Genomic DNA, 23398 nt, shown 5'->3' on the forward strand with positions numbered 1-23398 from the left:
AGCACTGTGACATCAGCTGATGTAAGAAGGGCTTTATAAATACATTTGATTGGTTGATTGATGAGGCTGGGTCAGAATCTCTGACATTGAAGCTAAGGAATCCTATTCTGTACTTTTCCAGACAAAACCTTCTCAAACCTCAACAGCACTGATAAGCTTTCACTTCAAACACTCTGCCTCCTTCACATGTTCTTTAACAATATCATCCATGGACATAGATATTGGGACCTCAGAGATTACTCCCTTCAATTTAGCATAAGCTCCAGGGTCATGGCTTCTGAGCTTCGTCCCATTATGATTTTCCAATTGAATAATCTTCCCTTGCTGAACCTGACTAGCACATGATATTAACAATCTACCATCTTAAATGTCTTCACCCTTAACTCGGACACCAGCCAGCTTCAGCTCGGGCCAATACCTGCCAGTCTGCAGGCGCGACATCAACCCAGAGAATATAGGACTGCTTTTTCTCTACCACATCACCGGATTCCTGACGCAAGCTCTGGACAATTACACCGGATCATCGTCGCTAGCTAGCTGCAACCAAGTGGCTACTACTGGCTAATACCTCTGTCCCGAAACAAGCACCAGTTAGCCTTGAGCTAGCCTCGAGCTAGGCCCATCTGCCGGCTAGCCGAAGAGGTCTACCAGCGAATTCTTGGGCTACAATACCTCTTTTGCCAATTGGACTGGACCCTTTATTGCCGACACGGAGCCCCGCCGATCCATCACGACTGGTCTGCCGACGTAATTGTCCGAGGTGGTTTCAACAGGCTTTTCCATTGCGACGTTTCTGAATACCCATCTGCTAATTATTAGCTGTCTTATCGGCTGCTATCTAAATAAGTATACCAGACAATTATTTTCTTGGGTCACTATATCTATTTTGCCAATTGGATCGATCCCCTCTACCACACGGAACCCCACTAATCTACCGACGGAAACGAACGAGGTGACCAAAAAAAAAAAACAGACCTCCATCCTATGTTATCTTGCTACCGATAGCCAGCTACCCGGCCAGCTGTCTGGATCGCCGTGACCCCAACCAACCTCTACTCACTGGACCCTTATGATCACTCGATTAAGCATGCCTCTCCTTAATGTAAATATGCCTTGTCCATTGCTGTTCTGGTTAGTGTTTATTGGCTTATTTCACTGTAGAGCCTCTAGCCCTGCTCACTATATATCCAACCTCTCAGTTCCACCACCCACATATGCGATGACATCACCTGGTTTCAATGTTTCTAGAGACAATATCTCTCTCATCATCACTCATTACCTAGGTTTACCTCCACTGTATTCACATCCTACCATGCCTTTGTCTGTACATTATTCCTTGAAGCTATTTTATCGCCCCCAGAAACTTCCTTTTACTCTCTGTTCTAGACGTTCTAAACGACCAATTCTCATAGCTTTTAGCCGTACCCTTATCCTACTCCTCCTCTGTTCCTCTGGTGATGTAGAGGTGAATCCAGGCCCTGCAGTACCTAGCTCCACTCCTATTCCCCAGGCGCTCTCTTTTGATGACTTCTGTAACCGTAATAGCCTTGGTTTCATGCATGTTAACATTAGAAGCCTCCTCCCTAAGTTTGTTTTGTTCACTGCTTTAGCACACTCTGCCAACCCAGATGTTTTAGCCGTGTCTGAATCCTGGCTTAGGAAGACCACCAAAAATTCTGACATTTTCATCCCTAACTACAAGATTTTCAGACAAGATAGAACGGCCAAAGGGGGCGGTGTTGCAATCTACTGCAAGGATTGCCTGCAGAGTTCTGTTTTACTATCCAGGTCTGTTCCGAAACAATTTGAACTACTACTTTTAAAAATCCACCTCTCTAAAAACAAGTCTCTCACTGTTGCCGCCTGCTATAGACCACCCTCTGCCCCCAGCTGTGCTCTGGACACCATATGTGAACTGATTGCCCCCCATCTATCTTCAGAGCTTGTGCTGCTAGGCGACCTAAATTGGAACATGCTTAACACCCCAGCCATCCTACAATCTAAGCTTGATGCCCTCAATCTCACACAAATTATCAATGAACCTACCAGGTATCACCCCAATTCCGTAAACACGGGTACCCTCATAGACATCATCCTAACCAACTTGCCCTCCAAATACACCTCTGCTGTTTTCAACTAAGATCTCAGCGATCACTGCCTCATTGCCTGTATCCGTAATGGGTCAGCGATCAAACGACCTCCACTCATCACTGTCAAACGCTCCCTGAAACACTTCAGCGAGCATGCCTTTCTAATCGACCTGGCCGAGGTATCCTGGAAGGATATTGATCTCATCCCGTCAGTAGAGGATGCCTGGATATTTTTTTTAAATGCCTTCCTCACCATCTTGAATAAGCATGCCCCATTCAAGAAATTTAGAACCAGGAACAGATATAGCCCTTGGTTCTCTCCTGACCTGACTGCCCTTAACCATCAGAAAAACATCCTATGGCGTTCTGCATTAGCATCGAACAGCCCCCGTGATATGCAACTTTTCAGGGAAGCTAGAAACCAGTATACACAGGCAGTTAGAAAAGCCAAGGCTAGCTTTTTCAAGCAGAAATTTGCTTCCTGCAACACAAACTCAAAAAAGTTCTGGGACACTGTAAAGTCCATGGAGAATAAGAACACCTCCTCCCAGCTTCCAACTGCCCTGAAGATAGGAAATACGGTCACCACCGACAAATCCACTATAATTGAGAATTTCAATAAGCATTTTTCTACGGCTGGCCATGCTTTCCACCTGGCTACCCCTACCCCGGTCAACAGCACTGCCCTCCCCTCTGCTACTCGCCCAAGCCTTCCCCATTTCTCTTTCTCCCAAATACAGTCAGCTGATGTTCTGAAAGAGCTGCAAAATCAGGACCCTTACAAATCAGCCGGGCTAGATAATCTGGACCCTTTCTTTCTAAAACTATCTGCTGAAATTGTTGCCACCACTATTACCAGCCTGTTCAACCTCTCTTTCGTGTCGTCTGAGATTCCCAAAGATTGGAAAGCAGCTGCGGTTATCCCGCTCTTCAAAGGGGGAGACACTCTAGACCCAAACTGCTACAGACCTATATCTATCCTACCCTGCCTTTCTAAGGTCTTCGAAAGCCAAGTCAACAAACAGATTACCGACCATCTCGAATCCCACCATACCTTCTCCGCTATGCAATCTGGTTTCAGAGCTGGTCATGGGTGCACCAAGGTCATAAACGATATCTTAACCGCTATCGATAGGAAACAGTACTGTGCAGCCATATTCATTGACCTGGCCAAGGCTTTTGACTCTGTCAATCACCACATCCTCATCGGCAGACTCGACAGCCTTGGTTTCTCTAATGATTGCCTCGCCTGGTTTACCAACTACTTCTCTGATCGAGTTCAGTGTGTCAAATCGGAGGGTCTGTTGTCCGGACCTCTGGCAGTCTCTATGGGGGTGCCACAGGGTTCAATTCTTGGACCGACTCTCTTCTCTGTATACATCAATGATGTCGCTCTTGCTGCTGGTGAGTCTCTGATCCACCTCTACGCAGACAACACTATTCTGTATACTTCTGGCCCTTCTTTTGACACTGTGTTAACAACCCTCCAGGCGAGCTTCAATGCCATACAACTCTCCTTCCGTGGCCTCCAATTGCTCTTAAATACAAGTAAAACTAAATGCATGCTCTTCAACCGATCGCTGCCTGCACCTGCCCGCCTGTCCAACATCACTACTCTGGACGGCTCTGACTTGAGAATATGTGGACAACTACAAATACCTAGGTGTCTGGTTAGACTGTAAACTCTCCTTCCAGACTCACATCAAGCATCTCCAATCCAAAGTTAAATCTAGAATCGGCTTCCTATTCCGCAACAAAGCATCCTTCACTCATGCTGCCAAACATACCCTTGTAAAACTGACCATCCTACCAATCCTCGACTTCGGTGATGTAATTTACAAAATAGCCTCCAAAACCCTACTCAATAAATTGGATGCAGTCTATCACAGAGCCATCCGTTTTGTCACCAAAGCCCCATATACTACCCACCACTGCGACCTGTACGCTCTCGTTGGCTGGCCCTCGCTTCACACTCGTCGCCAAACCCACTGGCTCCAGGTCATCTACAAGACCCTGCTAGGTAAAGTCCCCCCTTATCTCAGCTCGCTGGTCACCATAGCAACGCCCACCCGTAGCACGCGCTCCAGCAGGTATATCTCTCTGGTCACCCCCAAAACCAATTCTTCCTTTGGCCGCCTCTCCTTCCAGTTCTCTGCTGCCAATGACTGGAACGAACTACAAAAATCTCTGAAACTGGAAACACTTATCTCCCTCACTAGCTTTAAGCACCAGCTGTCAGAGCAGCTCATAGATTACTGCACCTGTACATAGCCCATCTATAATTTAGCCCAAACAACTACCTCTTTACCTACTGTATTTATTTATTTTGCTCCTTTGCACCCCATTATTTCTATCTCTACTTTGCACCTTCTTCCACTGCAAACCAACCATTCCAGTGTTTGTTTTACTTGCTATATTGTATTTACTTCGCCACCATGGCCTTTTTATATTTTTATTTATTTATATATATATCTTGTTTGCCTTCACCTCCCTTATCTCACCTCACTTGCTCATATTGTATATAGACTTATTTTTCACTGTATTATTGACTGTATGTTTGTTTTACTCCATGTGTAACTATGTGTTGTTGTATGTGTCGAACTGCTTTGCTTTATCTTGGCCAGGTCGCAATTGTAAATGAGAACGTGTTCTCAATTTGCCTACCTGGTTAAATAAAGGTGAAATAAATAAAATAAAAATGTTTTATTTCACCATTATTTAACCAGGTAGGCTAGTTCAGAACAAGTTCTCATTTACACGGATGCAGCCCAGTTTAACTTCACCTCTCTTTTTATGGCCTTGGTTAATCAGATAGGGTGTAAATGAGGCCCTGTGGTCTCCTCAAACACCATCCCAACTTTCCACTGTGACACATTACTACTCTGTTCTTCCTGTCTTTCCACTACAGACCATTCACATACTAGGCCCTCATCCTCCAACTCCATATCAGAAATGTCCCCCACATTGATCGCAATCCAGCACAGCTGTTGCTTCTCAAACTCTCTCTCAATTTCCATTGTTTATGGGGTGTCAAACTCATTCCATTGAGGGCCGAGTCTCCGCGGGTAATTTTTTTTCTCCTCCATTTCAATTATAACCTAGACAATCAGATGAGGGGAGTTCCTTTATGATTAGTGAGCTTAATTCATTAATCAAGTACAAGGGTGGAGCGAAAACCCGCAGACACTTGGTCCTCCATGGAATGAGTTTGATACGTGCTCCGACTCATCCGCATTAATCGACGCCATTCCATGCAGTTGGCCTCACTCTCCAAATGGTGAAGGATAACTTCAGTTAGCTTCCCTCTATTTTGACACTCCACCACACAGCCTCATGTCGCCATTTCACCGCGAGCAAACTCCTAGAAAGATGACCGAAACCGTTGAAGCCGCCATTTGAAGAGCCTCGTTCGAACCATCCTGATCTCGCGAGCTTACATTTACGAAACAGTGTATGTAAACTCGCGAGATCAGGATGGTTCGGACGAGGCTATTTACCAGCTCATTAACAACATTTTACACAAAACCAAGAACATGTAAAAACGAACTCAAATAAGTGGAATATTTATGAAATGACTGACGAAATTATGTACATACACTCAGGCAAACCCAAAGTCTAGCTAAGTGACTTGTAAAATCGTTTTTAATCACGTTCTCACTCACTCGGTTTGACCCCAAAATAACACATACAATTAAAACCTTTACCAAACGTGATAATACCTTAACGGATTTGTTACCTAGCATGTTATATATTCTTTAGACATTAGAAAGTTTAAACGTGCTATTACATACCTACAATAATACAGTTGAAACGGAAACAACCACTATCGACATAACACAGTTCTGTCGTTTTCTACCCGGAACTTCCTGTTCCCCTCTACGACATTGCAACAGCGTCATCTTCTCTGGTACACTGACATTTACACAAATATAACGTGTCTGCCGCCACCTACTGTACGGTTAGTAAACTTTAGACAACGATACACGTCCAATGAGGAAAAGGGCAGGGGGAACAACATCAAAACAAAATACAAAAATAGATAAGTAAAAACTTCCCACTCCTTCAGTCACAGTCCTATTCAATTCACATCCCTACACAGTCTCATGGGCCTCGTAGGGTGGAACATCTTCAGTCACAGTCCTATTCAAACTACAGTGTAGGAAAATTGGAAAATTGTTCAATTCACACATCCCTACTGCATCTGATCTGTCGGACTCACTAAACACAAATGCTTTGTTTGTAAATGATGAGTGTGATCTTAAATTTAATCTGGAGTGCCAGAGTGCGCTTGGGCGTCCGTAAATTCAGAGCGGTGTCAGATTGTCAGTTCGTATCGCTCTCGGAGCGTTCAGAGCCACACTGGACGCTCTGGTGGAGGAGTAGGGTTTTATTTATTACATTATTTATACTTTTACTTTTGATACATAAGTATATTTTAGCAATTACATTTACTTTTGATTCTTATGTATATGTCGAAACCAAAAACTTTTAGACTTTTACTCAAGTAGTATTTTACTGGGTGGCTTTCACTTTTACCTTGATAAGAAAGGACTCAAGTATCTTTACTTTTACTCAAGTATGACAATTGGGTACTTTTTCCACCACTGCGTGCAATGCTTCCAATGTAAATTCCTGAACTCCCATAAACCTTTCAGCCGCACGTACAATTAATCTTTACAATAGGTATCCTTTAACTGGTAAACGACATTATGAATCTCAACAGGTTGCGGGGCATCCACTGCCATAGCTTCCTCAGCACCAATCACTCTTTCAACTATTTCCCGGGCCTCCAAGTAGGAGAACTACTGTACAGTTTCTTGATGTGGATGTTCCCTGATATAAAAAAAATTTGATAAATGCCATTGGTCAGATCCGGTGTTATGAAACTGATGGAATTTATTTTTTTATTGAAGTAGGCACATAGCATACATAACAGGTTAGGATAATTAAAGTGTCAGTTAGGTGAATTAGCTTGGCAGGTTAGGAGTCTGAGGTTAAGCTTAGGAAAAGGGTGAGGGTTAGGGATTTGTTTACCATGCAGGTTTGGATAACTAACATGACGGTTAGGAGACTGAGATTAAGGTTAGGAAAAGGGTTAGGCTTAGCTACAATGCTACATCTGTCAACAAATGTTGTTCCAATGCAAACGAAACGGCCACGGACCAATGGGGAGCATCAATTGGTGTAAACTTGATATCATGAAACACCCGATATCAGAGAACGCCCCTAATTGCGGTCTGCAATTACACCCTTCTCGGATCAAGGGGCCAGGCTTCCAGTCTATAAGCATGCTTTCCACTGTGCTCAGAGGGCATTTTCCGTACTGCAGTTCAGCTGAAGCACGGCCCAATTCCCATTGAAGGCCCCATAGCGAAGTCAATAAAAAAAATACAATTTAGTTATCAAGTTTGTAAATAAAACATCCATTGAATTATTCAAGTAATTGCCTTAGAGACTGATTTTTTCCCATCACTCACAGCCAAAGTTAACTATTTTAGATTCATGCTGTGAGGTGGGTGAGCTTATGCCACATGCAGATGCTGAAGGGAAAACACACCTCTTGATCTGCGTGTTTATAATGTAGGTTAAGGTGCAGCCTCGTCTCATAGACTAGATGTAACATAGTAAATATAAATCTGGGACTCTCAAAATAGTGTGATATGTAACCAGAAAAACTTACCTAAGACAGATGGTTACTTAAGAAATTGAATTTTATTAAGCATGGAGGTAGAAATGCAAATTAATTACTTAAAAAACATACAATGTGATTTTCTGGATTTTTGTTTTAGATTCCGTCTCTCACAGTTGAAGTGTACCTATGATAAAAATGACAGACCTCTACATGCTTTGTAAGTTGGTGTCACGTTCTTGACCTTATATCCCTTTTTTTGTATTTATTTAGTATGGTCAGGGCGTGAGTTGGGGTGGGTTGTCTATGTGTGTTTTTCTATGTCGGGGTTTTGTGTTCGGCCTGGTGTGATTCTCAATCAGAGGCAGCTGTCAATCGTTGTCCCTGATTGAGAATCATACTTAGGCAGCCAGCCTGGGTTTCACTTTTGGTTTGTGGGTGTTTGTTTCCTGTGTCAGTGTTTGTGCCACACGGGACTGTTACGGTTAGTTCTTTTGTTATTTTGTATTGTATCTTGTTTTCGTGGATATTAAAATCATGGAAACTTACCACTCTGCATATTGGTCCTCCGATCCTTCTCGCCTCTCCTCGTCCGAAGAGGAGGAAGAGAGACTGCCGTTACAGTAGGAAAACCTGCAAAATCGGCAGTGTTTCAAATACTTGTTCTCCCCACTGTAGGTGTTTTAATGTTGGTAATACTAATACAGAGATAACCATTGGACATGTATTTTCCATTATGTCATTGTGTTTACCACTTCAGAACCTTACATCTGTTTGAAGCATATACAGGGCATTATATAAGAGCCCTTGACTTTTTCCACATTTTGTTACGTTACAGCCTTATTCGAAAATTGATTAAATGCATTTTTTCCCTTGTCAATATAAACACAATAGCCCAAAATGATAAACCGAAAACAGGTTTTTAGAAATTTTAGCAAATTTATACCTTATTTGGTAAGTATTCAGACCCTTTGCTCTGAGACTCCAAATTGAGCTCAAGTGCATCCTGTTTCCATTGATCATCCTTGAGATGTTTCTACTTGATTGGAGTCCACATGTGGTAAATTCAAATGATTGGACATTATTGGAAAAGGAACACACCTGTATATATAAGTTGTTAAAAGTTAAAAGAAAGAAAAACCCTGGAATGAGTAGGCGCGTCCAAACATTTGAGTGGCACTGCACATCTACATAGATTACAGTATCTTCCAATGGATAATAATGAGTTGACAGTGCATGTCAGAGCAAAAACCAAGCAATGAGGTCAAAGAAATTGTCCGTCGAGCTTCGAGACAGGTTTGTGGCGAGGCACAGATCTGGAGAAGAGTACCAAAACATTTCTCAAATCTCTGTTGGCTGGGCTCCCCGCTTGTGCCGTCAAACTCCTGCCCCACGTTGGGCGCAAACCTTTTAAGGGCTCCAAAGTGGCACAGGGGTCTAAGGCACTGCGTCTCAGTGCAAGAGGCATCACTACAGTCCCTGGTTCGAATCCAGGCTAAATCACATCCGACCGTGATTGGGAGTGCCATAGGGACGAGCACAATTGGCCCAGCATCGTCCGGGTTTGGCCGGTGTCGGCTGTCATTGTAAATAAGAATTTCTTCTTAATTAACTCATTAAATAAAACAAAAGAAAGTGGGATGCATGCCAGCAAAGCCACTACACAACACATTACTAAACTATACATTAATTGCACTATAATGGAGAGAAAGGGTGCCCACAAAAAGTTACATAAAGCTGACCGAACAGCATAGTCCCAACAACTTACCACCGCTACACCTGGCTATCAGCGGAGCCTTGTCTGGCAACGAAACAGTTCATTCAGCCTCATTTAAAAAAAAAACCATGGCTGACTTGCGTAAACAAATGTGGTTTCTACTGACAATTGATATGTACAAACTATGGCATAAGGGGACGACAAGCGGATAAGAGGCAAACCGTAATTTTGATTAAGACATTAATGAGAGAGCTAAGACGGACGTAGTCAATTTAACTATTTGTCGCATAGCGACAAAATTCAGAACATGGGCCGTCCTCCCTGTACGCCAAGTCAGAACCGTACAATAAATAAAGGGGCATATATGCAGACAATGAAAACACTTACAATATTCAATGATTACATTTCTCAAAAACAGGTTATAGGCTACATGTGAACCACCAAGTCAGAACAGGAGGCAAAATGAAGAGGTGAAAATAGACCAAATTACAAAGGTGAGGCACATGGTCTACTAACATCTTACTACACAACATACACTTAATATTACTTAACTACATCATTTATGCAGAAGCATATAAGACATTTCTGGACTCACCTTGTTGTGCTGTGCTCACTTGAACAGGAAGGTGGTGCAGCAGTCCTTCGTGGGCATATATTGTCATCAAAGTCTGGCATTCTCTGGATTTATGGTGCTTTCAAAACAACAGGCAACTCAGGAAAAAAATGAGGACGTCAGTGATCTTCAGGTCATAGTTGCAGAAAGAGACCCGAGTTCCCAATTTACAATTCCGAGTTGGATGAAAGTTTAAAACGTATTTTCTCAGTCGCAGCTTCACAATTTTGAGCGCGGCACAAATCAAGCTTCATTGACAGCATGGCCAATGTTGAATGTTTACCGTTTAAACGAGGAAAAGAGTCCCATAATCTTAGACTTGGGACCACACAGCCACTCCAATGAATAGCACGCTAATGATTGCTTTGCAATGGTTGCAGTTAGCCACTGATTCCTTCCAAACCACTCATTGTTGAATTTGCAATTTCCAACTTGTTGTGTACTGTTTGTCCAATGGCCGATGAGCATGGATACATTTGATCTATAATTTCTCATTATTTCTCTTCATATGACAAAGAATAAAAAGGATTTGCCAGTAGATTGTCGACTTGATCCATGATGAAGACTGCTAGATCAGATTTTGAAAGTATGATGTTGACATGATCAGTCCAATCAAAGCGACTGTAGATATCACATGATTTGAAGTTATTTTATCTGTGGACAATGACCTTGAGCCTTCTTGTATGGGCACTTCTAATGTAACTCTATGGCAGCACCCAATAGGCTTGAATTTTCAAGTTCTACCCTTAGACTTGGCATTGATATATTGTCCCCATGAATGACAGAACACTGAGCCAATCACAGCGCAAAGCTCCGTATTTCTGCTGGCTTGCCCGGCCTCCACAGAAAGCACTGAGCTAGGCTGAAAGACCTGCATTTTGGAGCTGCCTTACTCAAGAAAACACAAAAGAGACCATGTTTGTATACGGCTTTATTAACAACTCAATTACATGTTTTTTACATTGGTTGCAAACAGATCATTTTTTCTCACTTTTTTATTGCTAAAACTGTGGGGCTCAAAACAGGTGGCCCACCTGCCCTGAATGATGGGTCGCCACTGAACTTATCTAGAACACTGCAGTCCATCTGGGTGTTTAACCTTCCAAAGTTCCCCCATGTCACCCTGCTCCTCCGTACATTCCACTGGCTTCCAGCCGAAGCTCACATCCACTACAAGACAATGGTGTTTACTTACGGTGCAGCAAGAAGAACAGCCCCATCTCTACCTTCAGGCGATGCTCAAACCCTGTATCCCAACCCGAGCACTCAGTTCTGCCACCTCTGGTCTCATGGCCGTCCCACTGCTACAGGAGGTCAAGCTCCCACTCAGCCCAGTCAAAGCACTTCTCTGTCCTGGCACCCCAATGGTGGCACCAGCTTCCCTCTGATGCAAGGACAGCAGAGTCCCTGCCCATCTGCCCAAAAAGGTCTGAAACCCTACGTCTTTAAAGAGTACCCCCCCCCCCCCAAAAAAAAATACAAATAATAACAATAATAATACTGTGACACTGACAAATTGATGAGAAATGTATTTACTGTGATATGTGGTTGTCTCACCTGGCTATCTTAAGATGAATGTACTTAATGTGCTGGTGACATCACAGGGTCAGAGAGAACTACTGACTGTAGTCATACAAAAACACTCCAGGCACTCAGCCCATAAGAACCAATCATACTGTCTGATCTAATATGAAGAACTGAATAGAACCATAAGAACCATTCATACTGTCAGATCTAATATGAAGAACTGAATACAACCATAAGAACCATTCATACTGTCAGATCTAATATGAAGAACTGAATACAACCATAAGAACCATTCATACTGTCTGATCTAATATGAAGAACTGAATGCTAAAGAGAAGAGGTTGACCAGTACATATTCATGTAACTTTAATTTTCATTGGCAGATCAATAACGTTTTCTTCAATGCAGTTATCCAAACACATTCATGATCAGTAACTAAAATAACTCATCTAGCTTTAAAGACAATTAATAAACACATGTATTCATTTCATAAACTGTGTATCATTAAATAAAGTTGTAAAACAATCCCCCCCAAACTAATGGTGAAAAGTGATCATCACACCATCTCTATCTGATACATGTTAGGGGTGGAAGGTAGCCTAGTGGTTAGAGTGTTGGGCCAATAACCAAAAGGTTTCTAGATTGAATCCCCGAGCTGACAAGGTAAAAATCTGAACCCACTGTTCCTAGGCCACCATTGTAAATAAGAATAGGTTCTTAACTGACGTGCCTAGTTAAACAAAGGTTCAATAAAAACAATTAAAAAGTGTATACTAGCTCCTTCCCACAGAATACTGCAGAGAGACAGCCTGGTCTCAGAGCAAAACGTTTTATATTATACAAAAAACATCAGTGCCACTCCATTTAGTATGTTTGGACTATCACAGTAAATAAACTAAAATATAAACTAAACATGTAAAGTGTTGGTTTCATGAGCTGAAATAAAATCCAGCAATGTCCCATATGCACAAAAAGCTAATGTCTCTCAAATGTTGTGCACAACTTTGTTTATATCTCTGTTAATGAGCATTTCAGCCTTTGTCAAGATAATCCATCCACCTGATAGGTGTAGCATATCAAGATGCTGATAAAACAGCATTATCATTACACAGGTGCACCTTGTGCTGGGGGACAATAAAAGGCCACACAACACAATGTCACATTTGTCTCAAGTTTAGGGAATGTGCAATTGTCATGATGAATGCAGGAATGTCCACCAGAGCTGTTACCAGAGAACTCAATATTTATATCTCTACCATAAGACACCTCTAACGTCCTTTTAGAGAATTTGGCAGTACATCCAACCGGCCTCACAACTGCAGATCACATGTATCCACGGCAGCCCAGGACCTCTTCACCTGCAGGATTGTCTGGGAGGGGGCTGAGTAGTATTTATGTCTGTAATAAAGACCTTTTGTGGGGAAAAACTCATGCTGATTGGCTGGGCCTGGCTCCCAAGTGGGCCTATGCCCTCCAAAGTCCCACCCAAGCCTGAGCCCCTGCCCAGTCATGTGAAATCCATAGATTAGGGCCTCATTTATTTCAATTGATTGATATCCTTATACAAACTGTTAATCTTTGAAATTGTTGCGTTTAGATTGTTGTTCAGTATAATACGACTTGTAGGACGTATCAGATGTTAAGAATTACAATTCATATGTTATGTTACGCATTGCTATTCATACAATATGTTACGAACTTGTAATATGTATGATTTCTTACGAATTCCAATTTGTTGTTCCTAACGTTAGCTAGGTTAGGGGTGAGGGGTTTAAGGTAGAGTTAAATGGGTTTAGGGGAAAGGTTAGCTAACATGCTAAGTAGTTGCATGCTAAGCTAACATGCTAACATAGCTAAAAAATAGTAAGAAGTTGCTATGGTGAGAGAAACTCACCCAAAAGTCAGAGCAGACGTAAGCAGGCTTCTCTCATGCCTGTGTTCTCTGATGAACTTTTTTTCTCCCCTGTGTGTGTTCTCTTATGAACTTTTAGCTGAGTTGATGTTTTGAAGCATTTTACACAGTCAGAGCAGAAGTAAGGCTTCTCTCCTGTGTGTATACGTTCATGTCTATTTAAGTTGGAAAGATGAGAGAAACTAGTTCCACAGTCAGAGCAGAAGTAAGGCTTCTCTCCTGTGTGTGTTCTCTGGTGAAGTTTTAGCTCAGTTGCTGTTTTATAACATTTTCCACAGTCAGGGCAGGAGTATGCCTTCTCCCCTGTATGTATACGTTCATGTGATTTTAAGTAGGAAAGTTGAGAGAAACTAGTTCCACAGTCAGGGCAGAAGAAAGGCTTCTCTCCTGTGTGTGTTCTCTGATGAACTTTTAGCTGAGTTGATGTTTTGAAGCATTTTACACAGTCAGAGCAGAAGTAAGGCTTCTCTCCTGTGTGTATACGTTCATGTGATTTTAAGATGGAAAGTTTAGAGAACCTAGTTCCACAGTCAGGGCAAGAAAAAGGCTTCTCTCCTGTGTGTGTTCTCTGATGAACTTTTAGATCAGTTGACGTTCTGAAATATTTTACACAGTCAGAGCAGGAGTATGGCTTCTCTCCTGTGTGTGTTCTCTGATGAACTTTTAGTTGAGTTGATGTTCTGAAATATTTTACACAGTCAGAGCAGGAGTATGGCTTCTCCCCTGTATGTATACGTTCATGTGATTTTAAGTGGTCAAGTTGAGAGAAACTAGTTCCACAGTCAGGGCAGAAGAAAGGCTTCTCTCCTGTGTGTGTTCTCTGATGAACTTTTAGCTGAGTTGATGTTTTGAAGCATTTTCCACAGCCAGAGCAGGAGTACGGCTTCTCTCCTGTGTGTATTTTTAGGTGTATTTTTAGCTTTGATAGAAATGGGAAAATCTCTTCACAATGTGGGCAGTGATGAGACCTCTTAGCTCTCTGATCTTCCTGCTGTTGCTCTCTGGATGTAGAGAATGTCTCTACATGGTATCCTGTGTAAACATCAGAAGAACCAGTCAGTTGGTGTGATATACATGTCAATCAAATGTATTTTATGAAGCCCTTTTACATCAGTAGTTGTCACAAAGTGCTGAGCAGAAACCCAGTCTAAAATCCCCAAAGAGCAAGCAATGCAGATGTAGAAGCACAGTGGCCACAAAAAACTCGCTAGAAAGCAGGAACCTAGGAAGAAACGTAGAGAGGAACCAGACTCAGAGCGGTGACCATTCCTCTTCTGGTCATATCGGGTGACAGGTAGCCTAGTGGCTAGAGCAACCGAAAGGTGGCAAGATCAAATCCCCGAGCTGACAAGGTAAAAATCTGTCGTTCTGCCCCTGAATAAGGCAGTTAACCCACTGTTCCTAGGTCGTCATCGAAAATAAGAATTTGTTCCTAACTGACTTGCCTAGTTAACCTGTTTGGGCGCATGTCCAAACGCTAGCGGGACACCTACGACAACATCCGGTGAAATTGCAGAGTGCAAAATTCAAAATACAAAAATCGTAATATTAAACATTCATGAAAATACAAGTGTCTTACATCATTTAAAAGCTTCTTGTTAATCCAACTGCGTTGTCAGATTTCAAAAAGGCTTTACGGAGAAAGCATACCATGCGATTATCTGAGGACAGCGCCCCACGTCAAAATACTTTTTCAACCAGCACAGGCGTCACAAAATCACAGACAGCAATTAAATAAATCACTTACCTCTGAAGATCTTCATCTGATTGCAATCCCAAGGGTCCCAGCTACACAATGAATGGTCGTTTTGTTCGATAAAGTCCTTCATCATATCCCAAAAATGTCAGTTTAGATGGCGCGCTTGATTCAGTAAGTCACTCGTTCAACATGCACACAAACGAATCCAAAAAGTTACCAGTAAAGTTCGTCCAAACAAGTCAAACGATGTTTCTAATTAATCCTCAGGTATTCTAATATCTAAATAAACAATAATATTAAAGACAGAGAATAGTGTGTTTAATAGCGTAGATAAATAACGAAGAGCGCACTCTCGTTGATGCACGCAACATGACTACTTTTCTAATGGGGGACACCTTGGAAAAACTACAAATACCTGAAACCCATTCTAAAGACTGTTGACATCTAGTGGAAGCCATAGGAACTGCAACCTGGGTCCTATCTATTTGTATATCCCATAGGCAAGCACTGAAAAAACCTGTGACCTCAAAAAATAAACAATCCGGATGGATTTTCGTGCCATATCAGTTCTGTTATAGTCACAGACATTATTTTAACAGTTTTAGAAACTTCAGAGTGTTTTCTATCCAATGCTATCTAGTATATGCATATCATAGCTTCTGGCCAGTTTACAGGCAGTTTACTTTGGGCACGTCAGTCATCTGAAATTCAGGACAATAACCAGTATGCTAAGGAAGTTAAATAAAGGTAATTTTTTTTATAATAATACAAATAAATACACTACCACTAGTGGTGAAATAAATGAATAAATTCTAAAGATTGGAGTCATTTACAAATGTCCTTGTTTTTGAAAGAAAAGCACATTTCTGTCCATTCAAATTATGTCAAATTGATCAGAAATACAGTGTAGACATTGTTAATGTTGTAAATGACTATTGTAGCTGGAAACGGCTGAAGATCTCGTACAACGCTGTGTACTACTCCCTTCACAGAACAGCGCAAACTGGCACTAACCAGAATTGTGTCTAGAAGGCCAGCATCCCGGAGTCAACTCTTCACAGTTGACGTTGAGACTGTTGTTTTGCGTGTACTATTTAATTAAGCTGCCAGTTGAGGACTTGTGAGACGTCTGTTTCTCAAACTAGACACTAATGTACTTGTCCTCTTGCCCAGTTGTGCACCGGGGCCTCCCACTGCTCTTTCTATTCTGGTTAAAGCCAGTTTGCGCTGTTCTGTGAAGGGAGTAGAAAACAGCGTCCCTCTACCATAAGCTGCCTCCAACGTCGTTTTAGAGTATTTGGCAGTGCGTCCAACCGGCCTCACAATCGTAGACCACGTGTAATAACGTCAGCCCAGGACCTGAGGTGGGTCTGGCTGCCAAGTGGGTGGGCCTATGCCTTCCAAGGCCCACCCATGGCTGCACCCCTGCCCAGTCACGTGAAATCTACAGGTTAGGGCCTAATTCATTTCAATTGACTGATGTCCTTATTATATATATATATATATATATATATATATATATTTTTTTTTTATTAGATTTAACCTTTATTTAACTAGGCAAGTCAGTTAAGAACAATTCTTACTAACAATGATGGCCTTCCGGGGAACAGTGGGTTAACTGCATTGTTCAGGGGCAGAACGACAGATTTTTACCTTGTCAGCTCAGGGATTCGATCCAGCAACTTTTCGGTTACTGGCCCAACGCTCTAACCACCAGGCTACCTGCCGCCCCTTATATGAACTGTAACTCAGAAAAATCTTTGAAATTGTTGCATGTTGTGTTTATATTTATGTACAATAAACATACAAGAAGCTGGTGAACAGCTACAAAAGGAAGTAAATATCTCAAATAGACTGAAAGATGATGGAATTTCATTCAACTTATGAGCTCCCGAGTGGCACAGCAGTTTAAGGCACTGCATCTCAGTGCTAGAGGCGTCACTACAGACACCCTGGTTAGATTCCAGGCTGTATCACAACCGGCCGTGATTGGGAGTCCCATAGGGCGGCGCACAGTTGACCAAGTGTCGTCCGGGTTTGGCCGGTGTAGGCCGTCATTGTACATAATAATTTGTTATTAACTGACTTGCCTAGTTAAATAAAGGTTAATAATAATAATTGTGAGGCTCTCCATGAGCATTAGCTGCTACTTCACTCAATCCTGTTTTAAAAGTGTCCCTGTGTGACATTCCTTGAGACCAACCAGAAATGTTTCCTTGGCCAAATATTCCCAGATTTTCATAAAAACATGTTCTCTCATTTCTGCATCACCAAATGTTGTGTAAGGCAAAAGAGTAGGCTAGGTGAGCATCAATCACTAGTTCGGTGCAGCAGACTGCAGGGGTGTAGTACTGATAGAGCAATGAGCCGCCACAATGGTTGTCACGTCCTGACCATAGTTCTTATGTGTTTTGCTTGTTTAGTGTTGGTCAGGACGTGAGCTGGGTGGGAATTCTATGTTGTGTGTCTAGTTTGTCTGTTTCTATGTTCAGCCTAATATGGTTCTCAATCAGAGGCAGCTGTCTATCGTTGTCCCTGATTGAGAATCATATATAGGTGGCTTGTTTTGTGTTGGGGTTTTGTGGGTGATTGTTTCCTGTCTCTGTGTTTTGTCTGCACCAGATAGGGCTGTCTCGGTTTTCACATTTGTTATTTGTATAGTGTTACCGTTTATTTCGTCTAAATAAACTTGTTGAACACTAGCCGCACTGCAGTTTGGTCCTCTCCTTCACCTATGGAAGAAAACCGTTACAATGGTGTTTGTTTAGTAAAGGTAGATCAATGTCTTGGACGATCACCTAATGATTAATTAGTAGTCCACATAACCAAATATTATAGCATAACATTACTGTTAAAACAAAAACAACACCTAATTTCTTACGAGATTTTAGAATGGTTTGCCGAATCGTCCCAAACTCAACAGCGCGCCATTAGGCAGAATGTGCTTTGATTAAAACAAAATACAGGAAGTCTATATAATTTAACACCATCTGCTCTAATTTGCTAACCAAACAGTAATTCAATAAGATTTAAATGCATATTCCCATGAAATTGATTGAGATCGAACGATTGGCAAGCAGAAACAGCTTGGTCATTTCACTGGTAAAACGCAAAGAATTATAATTCAATATTGACAGTGATGATGCCATGGCCTATTTTGAAATGAGGTATGCCTAACTTGGTGATTGGGTATTAAACATTTTCAACGTTCTTGAGACAATGTGTGGGCAAAGGCAGGCGTTACAAGTTTTACAAAGTTTTGCCTCGCTGTGAAGTCTTGAGGTTTTCAGGGATGTGTGATGTCAGAATTACAGAATTCAACCTAGCAATAGACTGGGTCATAACTTATGGAGGTTTAATTTATGAAGATAACTTATAGAGAGAACCTGCTCTTACCATGACTAACAGTTGTTCTAATCTTCTCCTCCTCTTCTTCTTCATCTTTAATGTTGACATTCAGCTCCAGTGTTTGACTGCAGTCCTCCAGCTTCACTGATGCCATCTCTGGATCCTGCAGTGCAAACTGGGCTCCACTGTCACAATCAGGACCCAGTGACTGTAGGTTTCTATTCAGTGTGGAAGGAGAGTGGCAGGCTGGGTTTGTCCTCACTGTTGATGTTACCGGCCTCAGACTTAATCTGAGTCGGCCTGTAGTAATAAAGACAAACGGACACAAAAGTTATTTTCTTGACAGTTCTGGCACTTTATTCTGTAAAAATATTTTCTCTTTTTTCTTGTTCAATTATCTCATTTCAGTAGATCAGGTAGCTAATCCTTGACAAAACATTCATTCACATTAGACACAAAGTACACATTTTAAATTGCACAACATAAATGCACTTAATCTATAGTAGATTTCCTAAATTCACATAAATGCATAAATGACTCAAAAGCCATTTAGTACAAGATTTCAGTATGTTGTAGGCAGACCTACGTAAACATTCTCCTGAATAACCTTGTCTTCACTGTATTATTTCACTCACAAAAACCAATTGTATTTCCCATTCACACCATAGTAAGATTATCAGGGATCGTACAGTGGCAAGTCAAATTCAAGGACTTAAGTACTTTTTCAAGCACTAATATTTATTTACTTGAAGCCCCGTGTGAAAACCCTGAAATATAGATAAATATAGAAACAACTGAATGTGTCTGAATATTAGTACACATGCAAAGGACTGATAATCATTACATTCAGCTTCAAAACTGTAGAGCAACTGAAATGTTCTCTCTCTGATGAGGCACTACCTGCACTGAAGTCCGTTGATGCAGACCTCCTATGGTATCATGGCGGTCCGCAAACAAATGTTTAAGGTCCATGTCTGTCTAATTCTGTACTAAGAAAAAAAACCAAGAAATCCTTATTAACTTCTACCACACCCTCCCCTTCCCCAAAAACCCTCCCACACCCCCAATAAACTTTATCAATAGATCAATTTCTGTGTTTGCAAACATTGGGGTCTATATCATGCTGAAACAATCCACCCCCATGTTATCCAGCTTATCAAAAACCATACCGACAGTAACATCTGTTACCCCCAACAACTCTGCTGCAGTTTACAAGATAACTTTCAACCTGGTATTTCTGCTTTACACAATCCAAGTTGTTGATAACCTTACCAATGAAAGCTATGAAGTATATTTTATTCAATATTAAAGTATCCTTTGTCACAGCGCATTTATGGGCGCAAGATTTCTGAACAGCCCTCGAAACTATGTCAGGACTAGTAGAAAGACCAGTTCTGACAGTAGGTCCTCTTACTACGGGACCAGCCATGGAAGTTCCATCAGTCTGACAGTAGGTCCTCTTACTACAGGACCAGCCATGGAAGCTCTATCAGTCTGACAGTAGGTCCTCTTACTACGGGACCAGCCATGGAAGCTCCATCAGTCTGACAGTAGGTCCTCTTACTACGGGACCAGCCATGGAAGCTCAATCAGTCTGACAGTAGGTCCTCTTACTACAGGACCAGCCACTTGGCACATATTTTCACTCAACAGCTACATGTTCCATTCTTTGGCATTTAAAAACACGGTGATGATTCTCCGTTGCTGCTCCAGTTTCAACTGTTCTGCCTGCGGCTATGGAAGCCTGACCTGTTCACCAGACGTGCTGTTTTCAACTCTCTAGAGACAGCAGGAGCGGTAGAGATACTCTCAATGATCGGCTATGAAAAGCCAACTGACATTTACTTCTGAGGTGCTGACCTGTTGCACCCTCGACAACCACTGTGATTATTATTATTTGACACTGCTTGTCATCTATGAACATTTGAACATCTTGGCCATGTTCTGTTATAATCTCCAGCCAGAAGAGGTCTGGCCACCCCTCATAGCCTGGTTCCTCTCAAGGTTTCTTCCTAGGTTCTGGCCTTTCTAGAGAGGTTTTCCTAGCCACTGTGCTTCTACACTTTGCTGTTTGGGGTTTTAGGCTGGGTTTCTGTAAAGCACTTTGTGACATCAGCTGATGTAAGAAGGGCTTTATAAATACATTTGATTGTTTGATTGATGAGGCTGGGTCAAAAACTCTAACATTGAAGCTAAGGAATCCTATTCTGTACTTTTCCAGACAAAACCATCTCAAACCTCAACAGCACTGATAAGCTTTCACTTCTTTAACCCTCTTTCCAACTGATCAACCTTTAGGCTTCAACCACTCTGTCTCCTTCACATGTTCTTTAACAATATCATCCATGGACATAGATATTGGGACCTCAGATTACTCCCTTCAATTTAGCATGGCTTCTGAGCTTCGTCCCATTATGATTTTCCAATTGAAGAATCTTCCCTTGCTGAACCTGACTAGCACACGATATTAACAATCTACCATTTTAAATGCTTTATTTCACCTTTATTTAACCAGGTAGGCTAGTTCAGAACACATTCTCATTTATGGCCTTGGTTAATCAGATAGGGTGTAAATGAGGCCCTGTTTCCTCAAACACCATCCCAACTTTTTACTGTGACACATTACTACTCTGTTCTTCCTGTCTTTCCACTACAGACCATTCACATACTAGGCCCTCATCCTCCCGCTCCGTATCATCAGAAATGTCGCCCAGATTGATCGAATTCCAGCACAGCTGTTGCTTCTCAAACTCTCTCCATTTCCATTGTTTCAGGGGTGTCAAACTCATTCCATTGAGGGCCTAGTCTCCGCGGGTTACATTTTTTTCTCCATTTCAATTATAACCTAGACAATCAGATGAGCGGAGTTCCTTTATAATTAGTGACCTTAATTCATTAATCAAGTATAAGGGTGGAGCGAAAACCCGCAGACACTTGGTCCTCCATGGAATGAGTTTGATAAGTGCTCCGATTCATCCGCATGAATCGACGCCATTCCATGCAGTTGGCCTCTCTCTCCAAATGGTGAAGGAAAACTTTAGTTAGCTTCCCTCTATTTTGACACTCCATCACACAGCCTCATGTCGCCATTTCATCACGAGCAAACTCCTCGTAAGACGACCGAAACCGTTGAAGCAGCCATTTGAAGAGCCTCGTCCGAATCATCCTGATCTCGCGAGCTTACATTTACGAAACAGTGTATGTAAACTCGCGAGATCAAGACGGTTCGGGCGAGGCTATTTACCAGCTCATAAACAACATTTTACACAAAACCAAGAACATGTAAAAACGAACTCAAATAGGTGGAAGCTTTATGCAATGACTGACAAAATTATGTTCATACACTCAGACAAACCCGAAGTCTACCTAAGTGACTTGTAAAAACGTTTTTAATCACGTTCTTCACTCACTCGGTTTGACCCCAAAATAACAAATACAATTAAAACCTTTACCAAACGTGAAAATATCTTGACGAATTTGTTACCTAGCATGTTATATATTCTTTCGACATTATAAAGTTTAAACGTGCTATTACATACCTACAATAATACAGTTGAAACGAACTCAACCACTAACGACATTACACAGTTCTTTCGTTTTCTACCCGGAACTTCCTGTTCCCCTCTACGACAATGCAACAGCATCATCTTCTTCTCTGGTATACTGACATTTGCACAAATATAACGTGTCTGCCGCCACCTACTGTACGGTTAGTAAACTGTAGAAAAATATACATTTCCAATGAGGAAAAGGGCAGGGGGAACAACATCAAAACAAAATACAAAAATAGATAAATAAAAACGTCCCACTGCTTCAGTCACAGTCCTATTCAATTCACATCTCTACACAGTCTCATGGGCCTCGTAGGGAGGAACATTTTCAGTCACAGTCCTATTCAATTCACATCTCTACACAGTCTCATGGGCCTCGTAGGGTGGAACATCTTCAGTCACAGTCCTATTCAAACTACAGTGTATGATATATATAGGACAATTGTTCAATTCACACATCCCAACTGCATCTGATCTGGCGGACTCACTAAACACAAATACTTTGTTAGTAAATTATGGGTGTGATCTTAAATTCAATCTGGAGTGCCAGAGTGTGCTTGGGCGTTCGTAAATTCAGAGCGTTGTCAGATTGTCAGTTCGTATCGCTCTCGGAGCGTTCAGAGCCACACTGGACGCTCTGGCGGTTTTATTTATTACATTATTTATACTTTTACTTTTAATAAGTAAGTATATTTTAGCAATTACAATTACTTTTGATACTTATGTATATGTTAAACCAAATACGTTTAGACTTTTACGCAAGTAGTATTTTACTGGGTGGCTTTCACTTTTACCTTGATAGGAAAGGACTCAAGTATCTTTACTTTTACTCAAGTTTGACAATTATAAACAAAATAATACAAATGGGTATTTTTCCACCCCTGCCTGCAATGCTTCCAATGTTAATTCCTGAACTGGGGAGCATCAATTGGTGTAAACTAGATAACATGAAACACCCGATATCAGAGAACGGCCCTAAATGCGGTCTGCAATTACACCCTTCTCGGATCAAGGGGGCAGGCTTCCAGTCTATAAGCATGCTTTCCACTGTGCTCAGAGGGCATTTTCGGTACTGCAGTTCAGCTGAAGCAAGGCCCAACTCCCATTGATGGCCCCATAGCGAAGTCAATTTAAAAAAAAAAGACTATTTGGTTATCAAGTTTGTAAATAAAAAATCAATTGAATTATTCAAGTAATTGCCTTAAGAGTCAGATGTTATCCCATCACTCACAGCCAAAGTTAACTATTTTAGATTCATGCTGTGAGGTGGGTGAGCTTATGCCACATGCAGATGCTGAAGGGAAAACACACC

The 23398-nt window shown here is 41.6% G+C and overlaps 2 protein-coding genes across 6 annotated transcripts in view; one reads left to right on the plus strand and one right to left on the minus strand.

Annotated features, from left to right (window-relative positions):
• LOC129842851 (zinc finger protein 664-like) overlaps positions 1-23398 on the plus strand; it is a 295528-nt gene that overhangs the window by 214236 nt on the left and 57894 nt on the right. The gene's annotated exons all lie outside the window — the stretch shown is intronic.
• On the minus strand, positions 11918-22174 carry LOC129842853 (gastrula zinc finger protein XlCGF17.1-like). Of its 5 annotated transcripts, none has more exons than XM_055911541.1 (3): positions 22075-22174; positions 18584-18835; positions 11918-14520 (listed from the first exon to the last, which is right to left on the minus strand). In XM_055911541.1, the coding sequence occupies exons 2-3, from the start codon at positions 18687-18689 to the stop codon at positions 13478-13480; spliced, it is 1149 nt and encodes a 382-aa protein (XP_055767516.1). In that variant the 5' UTR covers positions 18690-18835; positions 22075-22174; the 3' UTR covers positions 11918-13477. The 5 variants fall into 5 exon arrangements, with proteins under 5 accessions (XP_055767516.1, XP_055767517.1, XP_055767518.1 ...); XM_055911542.1 differs by having other exon boundaries at positions 18584-19519; positions 22075-22170; XM_055911543.1 differs by having other exon boundaries at positions 19436-22158.

Source organism: Salvelinus fontinalis, unplaced genomic scaffold, assembly GCF_029448725.1.
Source record: "Salvelinus fontinalis isolate EN_2023a unplaced genomic scaffold, ASM2944872v1 scaffold_0071, whole genome shotgun sequence".
Lineage (NCBI taxonomy): Eukaryota > Metazoa > Chordata > Actinopteri > Salmoniformes > Salmonidae > Salvelinus > Salvelinus fontinalis.